This window comes from Cupressus sempervirens, chromosome 7 (assembly GCF_028749045.1).
Source record: "Cupressus sempervirens isolate cs-2001-9-10 chromosome 7, ASM2874904v1, whole genome shotgun sequence".
In the NCBI taxonomy this organism is placed as follows: domain Eukaryota; kingdom Viridiplantae; phylum Streptophyta; class Pinopsida; order Cupressales; family Cupressaceae; genus Cupressus; species Cupressus sempervirens.
Genome location: NC_143124.1, coordinates 492,278,855 through 492,300,943, shown reverse-complemented (window position 1 = coordinate 492,300,943; position 22,089 = coordinate 492,278,855). Strand labels below are relative to the sequence as shown.

General features: G+C 36.4%; 1 protein-coding gene across 2 annotated transcripts in view; it reads right to left on the bottom strand.

Moving 5' to 3' along the window:
* LOC149547695 (FKBP12-interacting protein of 37 kDa-like) overlaps positions 1-22,089 on the bottom strand; it is a 156,868-nt gene that overhangs the window by 49,647 nt on the left and 85,132 nt on the right. For both annotated transcript variants that reach the window (XM_089791774.1, XM_089791775.1), the window contains one exon: positions 7,203-7,256. In XM_089791774.1, the coding sequence (XP_089647900.1) occupies positions 7,203-7,256 (54 nt within the window). The remainder of the gene's footprint in view (positions 1-7,202; positions 7,257-22,089) is intronic.

The window sequence follows — 22,089 nt, the reverse complement described above, 5'->3', positions numbered from 1 at the left end:
ACTCTGAGACAGGTATTTTGGTTTGGGTTGCTTTTTATCAAGTTAAATAAGATGACTGTTGTAGATGAGCTTACTGAGCAGTAGGTTCTTCATTTTGGTCAATTTGCCTCGTTGTCAATGGAGTGAGTAAATTTTCTTTTCTTTTCTTTTACTTTGTCAAGTGACTATTAGTGGACAAAGTGTATCCTACATACTCTCTGCAAATGTAGAATGATACTTGAAAGTCCATAGAAAAGAGATAAGTATTCTGTGATATTGATTTTTTTTATTGTGCTAGGAATAGTGTTTTGTTTTAGAATTGACCTCTATAGATGAGTTATTATCTCTCTTAATTGCAGCTTGCAACAAGAAGCAATGAAATAAGGAGAGATCATGAACATAAGGATGTTACTTTGAAGATCATAATATTCAGAGGGAGATGTTTCAGCATCAGAGGGAGGTTACATTAAGTATCTTATTGTTATGAACAAGTTGTTCCTACCGAGGAGTCTTTCTTGAGAGATAATCTCAATTGTTAATGCATTCTTCTATGGGAGAACTTTGAGGTGAAAGCCCTTGGTCCACCCTCTGCACTCGGGCATGGAGGAAATCCATCCTTCTCTGGCCGAAGTATGAGGTGAAAGCTCCTGGTGATGAGGCACGATGGAAATGTATTCTTCTCTAGGAGAAATCTGAGGTGAAAACCATCATTCCACCCTCTACAAGTAGGCATGATGGAAGTCATGTGTGTAACTCCATGACTTAATTATATGCACTTATGAAATATCTATGGTGAATTATGTTATGCTGAGATAGCATGTTTTATGTGATGTGAAGTGATCCTTGACATCTTTGGTTGTAGCTATGTGTGCCTGCCATACTAAAGATCTCTCTCTTCCTAAGAGGGAGTGTTGAAGATTGTAGCAGCTTATGTGATGTGAAGTGATCATTGACATCTTTGGTTATAGCTATTTGTGCTTGCCATAATAAAGATCGCTCTTGCTAAGAGGAAGTGTTTAAGGTGTTAGCTGTGATAGAGATAAATATCTCTGATTTTATATGACCATTATGGTCATATTCAGTTGAAGAAGACAATTGTGATAATATTTGAAACTATATTATAAAGAGACATGTGTCATGAGTCATGTGAAGAGGCGTGCACATGAAAACATGAAATGTTGAATATTTGGAAATATGAAGACTATTGGATTTGAAATTTGTAGAGACCTTCATGTGTAATATGAAGAGTCTCAATTCAAATCTATTTATGTGATTATTGAGTGTATTTTAAGTCAAGTGAAAGCTTTGTACTCGAACATTTTATTATCAATAAAAAAGATATTGTGCTGAGGTGGTTGGGTTTTTGCCTTCAAATGGAATGGTTTTCCCAAGATAAATGTATTGAGTCTTTTGTATATTGTTTATGCTCTTCTTTATTGTTGTTTACCTTTGTTTCTAGGCAAAAAAATCTTAACATTGAAGAGGTAAGTATTTGTTCTATTTTGTTTTTGTTTTTGTTTTTGTTCTAGATTTTTTTTTCATTTCTCTTCATTGTCCGTAAGATTTACCAATTGTTTTCCACAAATTTTCATTCTCTTGCTTTTATATTGAATATGTATACAATTTATTTTCATAGGAAAAGGAATTACAATGGCATCTACCTCTTCCTTAGTAGGCAATATCAAACAAAGAATAGAACCCCATTCTAATTTTCCCTTGTGGAAGTATGTTGATATTGTAAGACCCCTTCCAAGAGGTGGTGCATTCTATCAGTAATGCACGGTTGTGATGTTGAAAGGAATAGTTCATATTTTTATGTGCCAGGCCATTTGTGTATACCCTAGAAGAGGAGTCAAGAAATGCCTTAGAAAAAAAAGGTGTACATATACCAAATGCAATAAAATTAAAATATATTGCAGAGCATGAGGTAGCAGAAGAGAGAGAAGGTAGTGAAAATTCAGTCATTGGAAATAAAAGTTAAATCAAGTAAAGCGAATGCAAACCCCCTCTAGAAATGTTGTGATAGAAGACCACTTCATTTGTACTACCTCAGTTGGCCTTCATACTGAACATGAAGCACCCCTCACACACAAAACAAAGGGTCCACTAGAAACTGCATTTCAAAATCAGAGTCAAGAAATTGTTGACATTGATGTGGCAAGATGCTTGTTTCCAAATGGGTTGCCCTTTAGTGTTGTTTTCTCTCCATATTGGAAGAAGATGTTGAAAAGTGCCAATGAAGCTCCAAGAGGGTATAAGGGCCCCGATTATGAGAGTGTATGAACCATAGTTACGAGACTCGAACTCACCTCTAACTCGGAAAGTCAAAATCTGACTCGAACTTGAACTCGAACTCGGCAACCGGACTCAGCCATGACTTAGCAAGGACTCGAAAAATCGAAAACCCCATGAATTTCAAAGATTTTTAAGGATTTAATGATTTTTTCATGCATCATTTAGTCAATTAACATCAAATACACAATAATTGAGATAAATAGAAGCTACTTAACACTCATACACAATTTTACATAGATCGCATAAGTATAACAGCGAATTTCTGAAGGAAAAAAATTGAATAACATAATATAAAGTTGAAAATTTAAGAGTTAAGATTTAATCCTTAATAAATTTGTGACATACCACAATATCATTTTCAAAATTAATATACACTGAAAAAAAAAACCACCTAGAAATATCTATCGTTTTAAATTTATTTTTTTTTAAATTTAAAAAAAAAATTTTTAAATTTTAAAAAATTTGGAGAACCCTGGGCTTGGGGACTCTACTAAGACTCGGCCGAGTCAGAGTACAGAGGTCATTTGCCTCGGAAAGGCCGTCTCTACCTCGGACTCGCAAAGTTCCGGAACACTGGTATGAACCACCTTGTTGGATCAAGACGTTAAGGGGACTCATGATCAATTGAAGCCTATAAAGGACTCATGGATTGAGACAGGGGTACTAATTGTTTTGGATGGATGGAAATATACAAGAAATCATCCCTTGATCAATGTCTTGGAAGTGTCCCCTTATGGAGCAATGTTTTTCAAATTTGTGGATTGTGAGGGGCAAGTAAAGTATAGATCATTTATTTCTAATATTCTCATCTCTTCCATTGAACAAGCGGGTGATAGAAACATTGTCCAAGTCATAACAAACAACACAAAGAATTGTAGACTTGTTGGTTTGTTGGTTAAAGAACGGTAGCAGCATACATTTTGGACACTTTGTACACTCCATTCACTCAATCTTATGCTACAAATTATTGGGAACAAAATTGGGTAGATGAATGAGGTGTATGGAAAGGCTAAGGACATTCCGATGTTCATCACAAACCACCACATGAATCAAGGAATATTCAGAAATTTCTCAGGTTTTGAGCTACTAAAGATAAGTGAACTTGAGCTCAAATTAGTAATTTAAAAAAAAAATTCAATTGGTATCTTACAATTTCAAATTTTCATATTTTGATTGTGTAATGTGTATTCTTTTTTAAAGTATGTATCTAATAGTTATATTTTTTTGCTCTAATTTATGTTACAAGTTGTTGAGACTCATTTTGCATCAAATTTAATCGTCTTGAGATGATTTTTGCAAGTGACAGAAGCACTTTGCAATATGGTAATAAGCAATAATTGGACCATATGGAGGCAAAGCAAGAATGAGAAGGCATCCAAAATAAAGCAAAGGCTATTGGATGGCTCATGGCAAGAAGGTGTGGAACATCGCATAAGTTCAATGAGCCCATTATGAGCATGCTTAGGTACACTGCCATGGATAGGCCTTACCTTGGAGAGATCTACGATGGCATAGACTCAATGCTTGAGAAGATCAAACAAATTGTAAATGAAAAAGATCAAGATCATCAAGAGACCTTCTTCAAAGAATTGCAAGCAATTATTATAAAATGATGGAACAAAATGACCAATACTCTACATTTGCTTGCCTATTTATTGACGCCCTAATACCATAGCACCCAATATACTGATCTACTGGGAAGCTTGCAACCCTATAGAGATTTAAAAGTGTCTAATGGATACAAGGCAGCAATTGAAAGACTCTTTGTTGATGATGATATGCGAGATTTGATTACAGATGAGTTCATAGAGTTTGTGAAAGCAAGAGGTCTAAGTAAAGATGTTCTTTGTCATTGGTTTAGGAAGGATGCTCCTAGTTGGTGGTACCTCCATAGCCAAAGATTCCAAATGTTGCAGCCTCTTGCAATCAAAGTTATATAACAAGTAAGTTTTGTCATTAAAAATTTCGTTGACTTTGTCTTCATAAATTGCTAGAAATTTGTATTTTATAAGATTAATAATTTTACTTTAATTGTTTATTTTGTCTTGTCTTCATAGGCTGCTACTTCATCTGCATCAAAAAGAAATTGGAGCACATAGTGTTTCATCCACTCGGTGAAATGCAATAGGTTGCAATCAAATAGAGTGGGGAACTTGGTATTTGTACATTACAACTTGCATCTTGTCTCACACAAGGGTAAAGAATACAATGAAGGGGAGACAAAGAGGTACAATATAAATGCAGAGCTTGCGGGCCTGGATACTTCCACTTCTCAGCTTGCACTTGATGAATTTGAAGATTTTGATGCCAATACTATTATTGGTGCAGCTGAACCCATTGGCCTTAGCTCCATTTGTGAGTAAACTAATGCTAATGAAGAAGAAGATGATGATGAAAAAGAATATCAATACAATTTTAATCCATTAGTCAAACTTCAAACTGTGCTGTGAGAAAGATCTAATACCTAAAATTTACACATACAAGTTCCTCAGAAATCAGTGTAGTTTCTACTGCTCTCCATTTTGCTACGGAATTCCAAATTGATCTCATTCAGTTGTTTTTTGGCTCCATGTGTTTGTTCCTCTTCATATTTGCATTCTTAATATTTTAGTCTTCTTCGATTGATTACTGCTTTTGGCTTCGTGCTTTTTGTTGATTCAATTATGGCGAGAGTTTCCTTATGTCTTTGTCATTTCATATATCTTCGTCATCTCTTGTATGAATCAGCTGCTTCCTTGGCACTCTGCAATCATTATGCTTTGCTAGCAAATTAATTTGGGTATCATGTGACTCAACTCCTTTATTCATTATGGTCAACCGTTTCCATATTGTCGTCAACGGGTCTCTTTATAATTGTGTCTGTTCATCTTATCGTTGCCGCATATGTCTATTAACACTCGTTGGTTTTGTATTCCAAAAATGAATGTCATCTGCAGCCCACGCAGTTACTCTATTTGCTATTGTTTGTTTTATAGAGCAATGACAGTTATATAGCCAAGTTCCTTTTTGTGTATGCAGAGATACGACGTCCGAGTGTGTTTTTGTAGGGATAAGGCATCACCTTTTCGTTCAAATGGTATTAGAAGTCATTGCATATTGTTTTGTGTTGTAGAATTTATAGTGTGTGTGTGATTCATATCAATTGTAATCAGTTATTTAATTAGAAATACTAAAATTTTGTATAAAAGATAGGCTTTTTGATTGATCAGTTTTGAAGAATTCAATCATAAATAGCTCTCTTGTAATCATTTCTGAGATTCTGAATAAAGGAACTATCTTTTTCTGGGTTGGGTTGTTTCCCTCGGGGAGGACAGTTTTCCCCAGGATAACTAATTATGTTATCTGATTGTCTTTGGATTATTGCATTTCACTTCATTGCAATTATATATTCTGGTTACAAATTTAACACAAACAATGGCGTTTTGAATCTTTGATACTGAACTTGAAGTGTATGATAGTATGATCATGATTCATGATGCTATGATTACAAATTTATAAGTGTTTTTGTTGTTTAAATGTTTTTATGATACCATGTGACATTCTAATCTTAACTGGTCCTTCGTACCGGCGAACTGGTCCTTCATACCTGAACTTGGGACGGAACCCAAACCGGCATCCTAGATTACCAATGCTGCCCCTGTTTGTAAAGCAGCAAGTCTGATGGTGCATAAAAAAGTATACACATATACTTTGGACAACATGTTTTATGCATTTATTGAAAAATGCACTCAATGATATTGGCAAATTCCCATGGAATCCAAATCTCGAAAAAAAAGGACAAAAAACTATAGATGTTCATATCTAATCATCACTACACACGACAATTCTATCAAAACTTTGCAAAAGTGGAACTTCTAAAACCTGCTGATACACAATTTGAATTTTATCTCATCCTTCTTGATCAACTTTGCAAAGTTAAAGGGGCTTTGTGTTCCATTGGGTTGCCTATGCAGTTATCCTAAATGGCGCAATACAGAAGAGACCAATGTGAGGGTTCTACACAAGGATAGAGAGGTAATAAAGGGGTTTGAGATAGTTGAGGTGATGATGCTTCAATTTGGAGGATTCAACGGAATAAGTTTTCACGTGGGCATGGTGGTTTTTCTTCAGTGGAAACTTTATATGATATGTGAGCAGCGAAAGACCCTATAGAGCAGTGGTGGAACCATGGAGGTGAAACCCTTGAATGAGAATCACGATGAAGATGCTACAGCCATGGTAGATGAAGTGGTTCAACCAGTTGACCTTATGAATTACCCACAGTTGTACTACCTATAAGGAATCTAAGTTTGAGGGCAATTAATTATTTGTAGAGCATCACACCTAAGGACCTTTATATGGATGATCAAAACATTAAGAGCAGACGATAGATTTCAAATATTTGTTTGATGTTCGCCTGTAGGCATCAAACTATCAATAATTTTGAATTTTAATATGTAATGGTAAATCCAGTAAGAAATATGTAGTGACAATTTTTGAACTCTTCAATACAATGGCATTTAACATTTTGATTTGTATATAAAAAGTTAATATTTTGGCTTTCACAGTTCTATCTCACGATATTTTTTGGAAATTAAATTATTTTAAAAAGATTGGCATCTCCGTCTCCTATTTTTGAAATTTAGTCATACTCGTATCCTTATTAGTCTCCATTGTCTCCAAGTAACACTATCACCAAGTACCCCAATCAAATGGTGACCTTGATGATATGTAAATACATCCAAGCCTGCAGAATAATTGGATGACTATCATCTTTTGTTAGTTATTAGTCTCAATCCAAATGTATTTTATATGGCCAAATATTCAAAATATTCAAGAGATGAAGTCCAGTAACAACCATACAATCAGAAATTGAATGCAAGAAACAAATTATACATCCAAGAATATTAACAAGCATTTAATCAGGTTCAAGATGTGCCTGTTTCTACCTTTAAACGAGTGAACTCTTCATGTATGGCCGGATCAAGTAATAATCTACGTGCCTGCAGAAGTAAAAGAAGCATGAACAAAACTAATAAATATACCAACTAAAATTCCTTGCAATTTGATATGATAAATTTAAAATATTCCACAACTATAATATTTCTTAGCCACCAGCATTCAAAAGCCATACCAAATCTAAATGTTCAAAGACTGCATGGAAAAAAACAACGAGTATGCCACCAAACAATAGTACCTTAGTAAGTAAATGTTGAGACATTCAAATCATGCTCTAGAATTGGAAATATAGCAAGGACAATAACACTAATTTAAAAGCCAGTCACAGTTTGATTTCAGTGAGATGTTCTTTCATATTTCAAGGGCCTCTACATGTTTAAGAATCTGGGTGTAAGAAAAGTTCAAATCCACTAAGTGCATTGCTTTCATGCTACAATGGAAACACAAAATCATAGTGTCACAGGGGTATGGCTGCCATGTGTGTGTACACGCAGACCTCTATATCTAGAAAAGAGAGGCACATCAAAGTTCAAATGCATTCAATGCAATGTATAAAGCATAATGTACCACACTCAATAATACTAATTTAAAAACAGATCACTATTTGAACTTTGAGAAATTTTCATTCATATCTAAAGGATCTCCACATATTTAAAAAAGTGAAGGGCACAAAAATTCAAATCCGCTAAATGTAAGGTTTCAAGGCTTTGAAGTTGTTAGTGTAAGGTTTCAAATTCTAATTTTTAGTATTGGATCCGAAATTATTTTACTTATTCTTGGTGGGTTTTAAGGGAGCTCAACTGGGTTGTCGTATGTTTTTTTGGGTGCCTCAATTTGCAGGCCTTGGTCTTCGAGTCAGCAGATCCAGAATCCGATAGCATATTCTTTCCGGTTTTTTCGAGCTCTCTTTTGCATACCTCTTCATTTTTTCTAGAGGCTCTGTTGTTTTCCCTCAAAGTACATGCCTTCATAAATTTTCACGCTTTTTCACTGAAAAACGTGCTATGGCATCTCTAACTAATATTTTTCTCGAGGGAAATCAGAAGTTCAACGGTCGTAATTATGGCATGTGGAAACAGCGGATGCTAAACATCTTCAAATATCATAGTAGCGATCAAGTGGTTTTGGGTACAACTCAACCTACTCAAGCTCGTCCTAATAAGATTGCATGGGATCAAAATAATTAGGAGATGGTGATGCTTCTCATATTATCTGTAGTTGATGATCAGCTGCATCAGATTCCAACTGGCAAAAGCGTTGCCGAGATATGGGAGCATCTCTAGAAACTTCATGAGACTCCAAACAAAAACAGAGCCTTCTTTCTCAAGAACACTATGTTTTCTATTATCATGGATGAGCAGAAATCACTCTAGCAACACCTAAATAGGGTTCGGGAAATCAGTGATTAGTTGCTTGCCATTGGACACAAGATGGAGGAAGAGGACATTGTGGTCATAACTCTCAGGAGTTTACCCAAATCCTACGAGCATTTTATCAAGACTTTCAACATCACTTCTATTGGTGTTGATCTAAAGTTTACAAATCTCTGCACACTTCTACTTCAGCAAGATCGGTGGAAACAAAAGTTCGATAGCAATCCCACCTCCACCTCCACAAAGCAAGCCTTTGCTGCTAAATCCTTTCAGAAGGATAAAGGCAAGTCTCATTCATAGCAAAATTCCTCTACTCGAGCTTTAAAAGGCACCAGAAAAAAAAAATTCAATGCAACTATTGCCACAAGTTTGGTCACATGAAGTTTGAATGTCGAAAACGCTTAACTGCCCAATCTAATCAATTTAGTTTGCAGCCCAAAGAAAATAGTGTAGAGCATACTAAGCAGACAGAATCTTTCTTTTATGCCTTCATGGCTAAAAGACCTATGGATCATGTGAAGTCATCTACCTGGTATATTGATTCAAGTGCCTCTAATCATTTCACCCACCACAAAGACTGGTTCACGGACTAGCAGCCTTATTCAAATTTTGTTATTTTTGGCAGAGGGGAAGAGTACACCATTGTCGGCAAAGGCAACATTCAAATTCAATCTTTTGGGAGGAATTTCATTTTCCTTGATGTGTACCATGTTTAAGGGATGGAATTATATCTACAATCAGTCAGTCAGTTGTTGCAACACTCTCCACAATTGGATGTCACATTCAGTTCACATCAATAGTACACCGTCACTGATCAATAGTCTATTGTTGCAGTGGGTCTTGAAGCTCATGGTCTTTTTAGACTTAGTGATTCTGGTGATTCTCAGGACTTAGCTATGGCTTCCCGGCAATCTTCTGTCAACACACTACGGCATCAACAGTATGGGCACTTAAATGTGCATTATCTCTCTCAGCTTTCTCGAGAAGAGCTTGTCCTCGGATTGCTAAAAATTCAGATTCAACAGCTTGGAGTTTATGATGCATGTCAAGCTGGGAAGCAGCATCGCACACCTTTCACCAGTCGCAATTCATGGCGAGCTTCTCAAATACATTGGCTTGTTCATGCCAATATCTACAGCCCTATGGCCACTCCTTTTGTTCTTTGGTCCAAGTATTTTTTGTTGTTTGTTGATGATTTCAGTAGGAAAATGTGGGTATATCTTCTTTAAAAGAAATCAGAAGCATTTACTGTTAACGTTTGGTAGCTTCAGTTGGATAAACTTAAGAGACTAAACTAGAGTTATATATAATCTATAATATTATGTATCTAATATATATGTGTGTGTGTGTGTGTATGTGTGTGTGTTTGTTTAATAAAAAAATAATTATATTAACAAATGGATATGTCCCTTCATGGATTACTGTATAAGAGAGGGAGTTGCATTTTGGAAAACACACACCAAGAAGGCAATGCAATTACATATGCAACGATCCTACAAAACTAACATTTACTGTATTTCAGAAGTTTAAACCTTTAATTGGAAAAAAGTCTTGGAAATATATTATTGCTCTTAGGTCAAGCAATGGAGGGAATTTTGTTCTAATGAATTCTCTAGCTTCTTGGATACTCATGGCATCAAATGCTAGTTAACCACATCCCACACACCACAATAGAAAAATGTAGTTCAGCATCGGAACAGAACACTCATCGAGATGGCTCAATCCATACTTGAACACAGACATGTTCCGAAGAAGTTTTGGGCAGAAGCAGTAAACACTACAATTTATCTTTCGAATCGGTCACCCACAATGGTGGTCAAAGGTAAGACTCTGGAAGAGACTTAGTTAAGTGGCAAGCTTAGAATAAGTCACCTAAAGGTTTTTGGCTCTCTTGCTTTTGTTTCGATCCCCAATACCTCACGCACCAAGTTGGATGCCAAGAGTCAAAAAAGCATGCTTGTTGGATGAGCAGTCGTTATGTACAATCTTTGATGAGCAGTCGTTATGCCAAGATCTCGTCTCTTGTACAATCATTATGTAGTCTTTGATGAGCAGCGAGGACCATTCATGCATGTTTCTCTTGTTCCTGATCCAGCAGACCAACCTATGGAGGCTCATGATTTGGGAGTTCGACTTCCGTTAGGTCCACCTGATGGGAGGGCTTCATTAGCTCCTACAGCTCTAGTTATACTAGTGATTCATGTACAGACACCTTCGGCTTCTCCTGCAGGATCACCTAGATATGCAGATGCTTCACCTGAGTTTGATCCCGATTATTCTAAAGAGGAACAAGGTCATTGAACATCTCCTAGAACTAATATTGTTCATTCTCCTCTCCGGCCTAAGTGGTGGGCTAGGACACTTGCTGATCTTCAAAATGATGAGCTCATTGATTGGAGAACTGCTCGAAAAGAGCACAAACCTACAAAGTCCATTAACTTTGCTCTCATGACCAACATTTATAGTGTGTTTGAACCTCAAACATATTCTAAGGTAAAAGGAATTCTAGAGTGGGAACAAGCCATGACATCTGAACACCAAAGCTTGCTGAAGAATAACACCTGAGTCCTTTCTAATCTTCCACCAAGGAAAAAACCCATTGGCTGCAAATGGGTTTACAAAATCAAATACAAGTTTGATGGTACTTTGGATAAGTACAAAACTCATTTACTTGCAAAGGGCTTTTCTCAGTATCAAGGCATTGATTATGACTAAACTGTTGCTCCTATTGTAAAAATGAGCACAATCAAATTAGTCCTAACCATGGCAACACAATTTGGCAGTAAGATCCATCAGATGGACGTCAAGAGTGTTTTCCTAAATGGTAGCCTACAAGAAGAGGTCTACATGACACACCCTCCTAGTTTTACGGTTACTCGTAAAGAACACCAAGTTCTTAGACTAGTGAAAGCTCTCTATGGTTTGAAGCAGGCCACTAGGACCTGGTACATGAAAATTAATAAGTATCTCAGTGATCAAGACTTCAAGAGGAGTTCTTCATACTCAAATTTGTACATCAAGACTACTGACAGTGACATCATTCTCCTAGTAATTTATGTGGATAATTTGATCGTCATTAGAAGTTCAACATCTTTGATTCAGGGATTCAAACAGATTTTATGCCAGTCTTTCGATATGATTGACCTTGGGCTCATGCATTATTGCCTAGGTGTTGTGGTTGCCAACAATCTACTCGCATATTCATTTCTTAGTCCAACTATGTAAGGTCTCTCTTAATCAAGTTTCATATGCGGGATTGCAAACCTACATCTACACCCATGGAGAAAGGTCTAAAGTTATCCCAATGTGGAGACGTCTTTAAGGTTGGGTTAGGATAGAGGGTAGAATAGTGAATTATATTTTATTATTGTATAAATTCTAACATTGGTTTTGCAGGTATTATTATCCTCGCTAGTGGGGACATTACATATAAGCATAGATGCAGTGAATAAATATCTTTCTAGACAGGAATTTGAAAATCTTGAGTATTGGAAACTGAAAAAGTCCAAAACGTGAAACTTCAATTTTTTTCAGATATTCATTGGATGGAAGGTAGTTATATTGTTGGTCGGATATATATATTCCAAATCAATTAGTTGCCATAAGCATATTTTAGGACGTTGTGACAATGTGCAATATTTCTATGGTTGTTGTAACTAAAGGTAAGGTATAGTTGGAAGCCTTTCTTTTGGCTTCGGTCTGTTAAGTGCCCAATCCCCTACATTCGCTAATTTCATCATTATTTATGGAGAGAAAATTAGGTGGTATCGTGATTACTACGGTCCCTACATAAATTATTTTTGTGCCTCAAGTTTCCAGAAAGCAGCAAAATCTAGAAAGGATTGCGTTTGCAGTGGGTGTTCGTTCAGTTTTGTTCACCTAAACAATGGGACAAGAGTTATGGTGAAGTTTGCAAGACAAATTACCTATCGTGATGATTTCTAAATGAATCTATATGGAGTTTTATTTCGCTAGGCATATTAAGCTACATATCTCCAAGAGCAGTCACCTAGGATAAGAAAGGTAGGAAATTGTAACGAATAAAGATCCTTAGTATTGTCGGCAACATGTGACATCATAGAACTGAAAATCGGAAGCACTCAAGCCAAGATATCCCTCAAGAGTGTTGAAGAGCAGGAGTTCGCATGTGTATTCAGCTATTCAGCACCCTAGCAATAGTAGCTACTATTGTCATTTCAATGTTACACAAGAAATTGAAATGGACCCGTTTAGAGAGTAACACCAATGAATAGAATCATGACAAGTTGAATGAAGAAAGAGCAAACACGTAATCAAGTCTCTATCTTGTGTGAAGTTCCAATGCCAGTAAGGCAAGATGGCATTGCTAGATGCAAAAGACAAAGCAATCAACCCCCCTCTTTTTTTCATAAAATAACGTCAGATATTGTATTTGTCATCAGAGATATATTAATATCACTAAGTAAATGGTCTTCTTAGCAAACGAGACTGATGGATGCATGTTGTGAAGTCCAAAACAGCATGACTGGAGACAAAATATTACTAGAAGTCCTAAAGTTATTATTAGGTGGATGAACAAATATACACTTGTGTGCATTACAAGAAGCAATTAACAAACAACGCATTCTAATTATGGTCATTGTTGTGACAGAAGGTTGAAGTTGATACCATTGCAAAAAAAAGGAATGAGTTAACAAGAGTTATGTCGTTCTGTAGAAGAAATTAGGAACTGAAATATAAACTATCGAAGGAAGATGAATACAATCTCACTTCTGACTAGGAATATCAGTGTGAAAGAATAGAGCAGTGATAATTCCAGTTTGAATTCACTGAGACAATCATTGGCTACTGAACAGGATTCTAGATAGCTGAGTCTCCAAATTTAGCATAGACTCTACCCAGAAATATCAACGCGAATCACACAATAAAGGTTTGTGTGAAATTTTGAATTGTCATGGACAAGTTTGGGTATTGTGTGCCTACGGTCAATCGAAATAAGTGACTCAAGAATCTACCATTACAATTCTGTGAGGAAATTAAGTTGTCGTGAACTCCAGCTGATGGCCGAATTGGTCTACTCATAGTTGAACCACTGCAAATATGGATGCCACGATATTTTGTTAAATTATGAGTCTGATAATTGCTCAGTTGTCTAGAGTAATGAGACTCACTGCGAGTCGGCTAGTCACCAATGGCTTGCAAGGTCAAAATGACCCATGACTCGGGCTTGGTGAGTCAGGTGATGTGACTCGCCTGACTCGCAAGTCAAGGTGTGACTCGCGGGTCATGACTCACTTGACCCAGCCGCAGCAGCTAGTTTCCGACTAAGGCAAAATAACACAAAAAAAATGTTTTTTTAATATTTTTTTTGTTCTTTGTTATTCTTATAACCCTAAGAGGGCTTTCATTAACACTCTATTGTAAGAAAAAGAAAGAGAGAGAGGAAAAAGAGAAATAGAGTGCCATAGTTTTGCAACCATCTGAAAGGAAGAGGAGAAAAGTTTGCATTTGTGACATTGGCGCAACTATATGGTTGCATTTAGATCATCAAGGAGTTTATAAGAGTTCTTCTCAACACTTCTCAACTCATTTCAAAGAGGTGAGAGTTAATTTTTTGGACTTAGATGATTTTTTTCTCTATGCTTATGGGTTTTTTTGGATGAATTTTTTCTATATGTTTATGGGTTTTGTTTTACTTTAGATCTTCATAAAATACAATGCTTAAAAGGTAATTTTTGGTCTAAAATGTCTTATTGCAGCAACCTTGACATTTTTCCTTATTCATAATGGCTCCTCCAGCTAAAAAAACCCACGCTCTCTAAAGGCAATAAAAAAGATGAGTGTTGGAAGTACACCATAGAATTTCCGGGTAGAGGTAGAACCCAAACAACATGCCTATTTTGTAAGGTCATTAATAGTGAGGGGATAAATAGATTGAAATACCATATCACTGGCATACATGGTCATAATGCTGAGCCTTGTAAAGCTACGACTCGTGAGGCTAAACGTTTTTGTTATGTTGCCTTAGAAAAATATGAACAAGAAAAGGAATTAAAACAAAAACAATTTGCAAAGTTAGCTCAGATTGGTTCCATTTCCCTTCCACGCTCATCTGGAACTGTTTTTGTATCTAGTTTTACACCCCTAGGTTCAATAGGTTGTGTTGGAGAAGGTGCTTCCCTTCCCCCCATCGTCCTAGTGCTTCTGCTAGTGACGTACTTCTTCTACATCTATTCCTGTGCACTGCTAGTGGCATTGCCCCTGCTAGTAGTACTGGCATTACCTTTCGTCCTAAAGTCAAAAAATCTAGGTTGGACAATTTTTTTGTACCACGTTCCACTCCTAGTGCACAACCCTCACTTGAGAGCTTGGTCTGGAATAGGGAGATCCATGAAGCTGGAATAAGAGCAATTTGCAAGTTTTGGAATTTTTGCAACATTTCATTTATAGCAATCAGGTACTTCAACTTCATTTATATTTGATTGTTTTACATTTTAACTTTTAGCTTTTAAATTCAATTTTTAAAATAAAATTTTATAATTTTAACTTGATGTTGAAATATGCTAATTAAAATGTTTTTATAAATGTAACAGGACTCCTTATTGGCAGGGGATGATTGATGCGGTTTCCATTTGTGGTGTGGAGTTTAAAGCCCCCACCAAAGATGAGTTGAGTGGCTAGAAATGGTTGAGGAGATGAAACTTGAGTTGGAGGACCATAGAAAGAATTGGAGCCAAAGGGGGTGTACCATTATGACAGATGGATGGAAAAATAGGAGAAAATGTCTCTCCCAAATTTTCTTGTTTCTAAGGGAGGTAATTCATCATCCTCTACTTCTTGAAATCTAAAATTTAATGTATTATTGACTAACTAAATGTTGTTTTATTGACTATTCAATGATAATCATTTTATTTAATTTTCACTTTCAGGATCTACCATGATTTTGAAGTCTATAGATACTTCCTCACATGTCAAAAATGCAAAATTCTTATGTGAGGCTATTGAGGAGGTCATAAGGGAGGTGGGGGAAAAGAATGTTGTCCAAGTGGTGACTGATAATGCAGCTAATTATGTTGCTGCAGGTAAAATTTTAACTTCTAACTTCTAAGTTCTAAAAAAATTATTTTTGTTTTTCATTAAATTTTGAAAATTAAATTTTTTTTAACACATCTAAATTTTTAATTGTTTGCTAACTAATTTAAAATTGCTGCAGGGAAACTTTTGATGAAGAGAGACCCAAGAATCTTTTGGACTCCTATGCGGCCCATTGCCTCGACCTCATGTTAGAGGATATTGGCAAGCTTGAATGGGTGAAATCATGTGTTGCTAAGGTCAAAAATCTTTGCAAGTTCCTCTATAATCATGCCTTGGTCCTCAGCATTATGAGGGAATACATGAAGGGAAAGGAGTTGCCTCGTCCCAATATCACAAGATTTGCCTCTAATTTTATCACACAATCCTTGCTGAGTTCAAGGTTAGCTTTGAGGTACATGTTTGTTGGTCCACAATGGAGTTTCTCCTCCTTCGCCACTACCCCTGCAAAGATAGATGCAACAAAATGCATTTATGATGAAGGTTTTTAGGAGCCATGTAAGGAGATTGTGGAGGTAATTTAAATTTTAAAAACTTAAGTATTAAAATTTTATAAATTAATTTATCTCATACATATTTTTGTTTTATTTTAATTGTGCAACTTTGCAAAGTTTCATCATTCACTAAATTATTTTTTTGTTTAAATGTTTTGTAGATCACTGAGCCCCTTGTAGCCCTCCTACGTGTTCCTGATAGGGAGAAGCCCGCTATGGGCTACATATATGAGGGCATGGATAGGGCCAAGGAGGCTATTAAGGCCAATATGTAGGAGTTGAGGACAAGTATGGCCCTATTTCGGACATAATTGATTAGAGATGGTAAAATCAGCTTCATAAGCCCATCCATGCAGCAACCTATTACCTCAATCCGGCATACCGTTTCTGTGAAGATTTCAAGGCAGATGAGGAGGTTCTTAGTGGCCTATACACTATGATATCGAAGATGGCCACTAGTGCGACAAATATATTGCTTGAGATGGATGCCTACAATAATGCATCAGGGCCCATTTTTTCAAGTCAAATTTGCAAAGGTGGTCGTACAAAATTGCAGCTAGGCAAAAATTGAAGCTTAAGTGTTATACAATCTAATTTCTAAATTTCTAGCGTTAAAGTTCAAATTTTGAAATGAGACTAATATTTTTTTCTTTTCCTTTTTTTCAAAATTCAGATAGATGGTGACAAATGTTTGGGCCTTGAACCAAAAACCTTTAGCAAATCACCATCCCGCATAATGAGCCAACCAAGTAGCACTTCTGGATGTGAGCGCAACTGAAGCATGTTTGAGTACATCCACTTGAAGAGGCGTAACAGGTTGCCTGTGGAGAAAATGAATAAGCTAGTCTTTGTGCATTACAACCTGTGCATTAGGTCCAGGGAGATTTTGGATTGTGACACCTCTCTGATTACTCTAGGGGAGGTTGATCCAAAGTCTGAGTGGATCATTGAGGCTACTAATCTTGTCTTTGATGATGAGGACCTAGAGTGGGTTGACGAGGCTGACAAAGAGGCTGAGATCGTGGCTATGGCAGCAGAGGACCAAAGAGCTACAGTTGTTCCTAGTGCCAGCTCATAGGCACTGGCAGAGACTACAGTTGATCCTAGAGGCACCTCACAGGCTAATGCTATGGCTAATCAGTCATCCAGGACCTACCTTAGACATCTTACTAAGAGGCATTTTATAGATTATATTGAGCTTGAGGTTGAGGTTAGGGATGAGGATGACGATGAGGACTAGTAGCCATAGCTATAGTCTTGTTTTAACTTTTTGTTTAACTTAACATATGATCAGAATTTGGAATGTTTGATGATGACTATTGATGTGTTGGATTTCATGGATTTGATATACATTTTGATGGGTTTCATGGATTTATCATTTTATATATTTACAATTCTATGTTTTACTTTTCTATTTCCTTTAGCTACTATTTAAATTTTAGTATTAGCAATTTACTTTTGTACTTTTGTACTTTTGTAATCGATGTATGTTTAACTTTTATGTGCATTGTGATCAAATTACCTTCTATTTTATGATGTTATTGTGTATTTAAGCTTTATTCAATAATGGAAGCATGGAATGTTCCTTAAATCCTAAGAAATCTCAAATTTTCGAGGTTTTTTCACTTTCCCAAGTCACTGTCGAGTCACTATCGAGTCCAAGCCAGGTCACGAGTCAAGTTACCCTCACCGAGTCCGAACCGGGTCCGAGTCACGTTACTTTGGTCTATACCAGGTCAGTTGTCATTGTTGGAACTATTGTAGATAAATTATGCAGTTATATGGCCATTGTTCAATAAAATTATTAGTTTTAGACTATCAAAATTAGTCAGACTGTTAAAATATACATATCCTTCCACAATATCAGTGAGGTAGAGAAACCAACTATTTTCTTCCAAGGTGGAGATAAATGTATGAAGTTGGTAGTGCTTATGGCAATCCTTTTAGTGAGAAATATTAACAAAGGTATTCAGAGTCTAAAACCAGTTGACTTAGTTTTCATGACAAGCAAAGCTATTGGTATTCAACAGTGAGTGAATGCAAACTATTTAACCAAATTAGACAATGGAGAAGATTAAAACTAGCCTCTTCTCAAAAGAATTTAATAATACATTCAATGGTGACCAACTTCGAGATTTGCAAAAAGAAACGGTTACAGGAAATTGGTTGTATATGATTGGCTTAGAATTGAAGTCCATGCAAAACCTAGATGGTGTTATCTTCAAGCTAGAAGAATTAGAAACATATTTGTCTAAAGTAGACCAGGCAGATTGCAGACTTCTCAATTGGGCTCAATGATTGCTTTGGTTCAGCAAAGGTTTACGAAACATCCGGATAAAAATGTTGGACTGGCAGTGGTTTCATGTCTCAGTGAAATCACATGGATAACACCTACAGCACCCTATAATGATAATGTGTTGAAGAAAGTTTTGCAGCTTATTGTGGACAGCCTATAAGGGTTACATGATGACAAACACCCTACTTGTGGAAAGAAGGTAAACATTCTAGAACTAATGGAAAAAATTAGATTTTTCATTCTCAAGTTTCACTTAGGTTGTGAGGAGATGATTAGGTTGTTGTTTCAAAATTTCTTAAGAAAGATTACATATTCCAGCAGGCATACAAGTTGAAGGATCTCTAAAAATGAGCAAAAACAAAATGAGAAGAGATCAGATTTATTTCACATGCCAGCAAACATGGACACCTAATCACATTTGTAAGGGGTATAATGATGTTGAGGCAAAGAAAGAAATTCAGGCCAGCAATGAAGAAGATATAAACTTGCCCCTAGAAAATAACACAAGTATTGGTTATACATCTCTCTACACTGGTGACTTGGAGTTGGTTATAGACAAACATCTTGAAGAGGATGGTCTAATTGGAGGAAAGAACATGTTGGAGACTTCAAATGATAAGAATTTGTCTGAAAATGATAACATGACAACCACCTTGTCATTGCACACAACTCGATCAAACAAGGAGCTTGAAGCATAGGATGACAATGATGACATCGTTGTGAGGAGAGATGAATCATGTATTTTTAGTGACAACTCACATATACATGATGGTGATTTAGTAGAACAATAAAAAACAAAATTGCAGGATAACGATGTTATGGGTGACCAACTAGGAAATACATGCCAAAGTGACAATGATACTTTGAAAAAACAGTTGAAAGTTGATGAAGAGATGATTGTTGCAACTTTGGTGTGTTATGATGATACTCACAAGATTGTTGAAGATATCTAAAGGAATGTACAAATAGAAGAGAGGCACAACGGGATAAAAGCAATTCTATTATTTCTGATTTACAAAGGGTTAGAGTAGCCTTAGAATCTTTGAAATTGGATTATTTGTGTTTGATTTTAGACACAGATTATAGTTTAGAAGGTGTTGAATTATATGTTAATCAACTAGGGAAAAAGGTGGATGAGGTTAATAAGCTCAATAGGAAGCTTAAGAATGCTTGGGAGGCATTGAACAATACACAAGTTACTCTTCATTAAGCTGAAATAAGATTGTGGTCACCAAACAATCTAGGGACCAGGAGGATAAAAGAAGACATGAGATTTTCCAGGAAGTGATTAAGGAACTTGATAGCATTCAGCATACTTACCACTTGGATGGCTGCCCCAAGAAATTAACAGAACTTTGGATCATTTTCAGCTAGTAGACAATTCCTTGTTTGAGGTGGATGCTGATTGGACATTTGATAATCCACTTTTGAGCTGAGTTCGAAACCCATGAAGAGGATGATCCTAACTGGAGGATGTGGGACCCAGTTACAATTCCTAGGGGTGAGTTCGGTTCATAGGATTGGTATGGTGACTTGATTTCCAGATTTAAAATTGTCTCTCATTCTCTGATCAGCTTACAAATAGTTTCAGCTTTTGACTTACACACGAGTTGTATAGACTCCTTGCTTCACCAACTGAATAGATGTTGGTTGAGGATTGATGGGAGTTATATTTTAATCCTAGGAGATGGATTCCTAGTCCTTTCTTTACTCATGACAGCGTCAGACCTAGGTGTATGTCAGACCAAAGTAACAAGAATCGGAATCGGATTGGAATCGGCAAGGCTGAATCAAATCGTGAATCGGCCATGAATCGGAATCGAATCGGCCATGAATCGGAAAATTTAAAAAACCCTTGAAATTTAGTGAGTAACTTATTTCATAAACCCTTTATCGCTGATTTGATTCACCGATTCACAAAAAATCGTTTGGCTTGAATCGAATCGCCGAATCGCGTGAATCGCATGAATCGCCATGATTCTTGGAACTATGTGTCAGACTGATGACGGAATGTATATCATCTCTGCACCTATGGTACTGATTTCAGCTATCGAGCAATTTGATTCTTTCATCGGTAGTTCAAGATGGACAGTTATGATAAAGATCAGTAGACATTTCCACAGGAGATTACTCACAAATGCAGAGTTGTCCAGGATTAATAGCTCCACAAGACATTTATATCTTCTCATATCTGATGGTCGTGATAGTATAGTAGTGTTGGATCCTGGTATTGGTATGATTCACGCATTACCCTAGCAACGTATTGATGAGTGGCTACACAATTTTGGGTCTAGAGTAGTTTTAATCAAAAAAGCATAGCAGATGGGTGTAGCAGTAATTTTCAGAATGGGTTACAGGCCTACTTGAAGATTTATATGGGATCCTAGTAGCGATTGTTTGAGGACAAGAAATCTCGAGGAGGAAGGACTTGTAATTTCCCCTTTTTGGGGAACTATGAATTCTAAAGTCAAATTCATGAAATATTTAATTTGGCTTATGAGAGTTTAATACAGATTTATAAAAGGGCCAATTTAATATTAAAGGGGCATTAATAAAGAGACGAAATGACAAGATGACAAGGAGAAAGGGTAGAGGAAGCTAGAGTGTCATGGCATTGGACAATAAAAGGAGGAGACATGATTTCTTTTGGGGATGCTTGGATATCGATTTGGGTTGAGGCTTCTCTTGGAGAAATTAGGAAGCTTCAACTTCTTTCAGGAATCTGAGGACGCAAATCCTTCGTTTCTTTGGGTGGATTGGACATAGCCCTGATTCATCTATTGCAGTGAATTTGCAATGGAGTTAACAATTGCTTTTCAGGATCTTTTCTAGTTAGCCAATATGAGTGTTATCACTGTTTTTACGATTGTATATATATTCCATTGCTGGTTTATAATACAATAACAATATCTGGAGTAGTTGTTGGTTATTAAATGGTTAATGTTGTTGGTTAATTATCGGTATTTGCTGGTCATTATTGCATGAAATTCTGGTTTATGATTCTGAAAATTTCATTGCGGAAAAAATTGAAAAGAATATCTAAGTAAGATATTACATTGCATTATCAGTCCCATCTTCCTAAGCAGACTTGAGTAGTTGTGATCCATGTTGTAGCATCCAAAGTTGTAGGCAATCATTTGAGTGTGATAGGACTATTTGCTAACATGAGGTGATGCTTCACAAGTCTAGTTTCCCTTTTGATTGTTTTTTAGAATGTATTTGGTTAATGTCTCCACTATTAGGGTCAGTTTGGGACAAGTTATACCTGCAAGATAATGGTTAGAATCATAACAATAACAAAACTAACTATATTATTATACCCTCTAATTTAACCCAAATCTTAAGGATGTCTCCAGTTTGGGCTTCCTAGCTCATAGCTACCTCGTCATCTTCCTGAGGGCACACCCCTTAAGATTCTTCTTGGATGGGACATTCTTTATCGAAGGCCAATCACATATGCATATGTTGACATCATCAAAATATTATGGAACATGGAGATTATGTGTTAATCCTCAGCCATGGCAGTCAGATGGAAATCTTAACATCTCACATACCCCATGCTTCGAGTCCCATTAATCTCCATGGTGTTAGTCCAATGGACTAACACAATAAATTCATTTCTCATCTAGTCATTCATACAGGG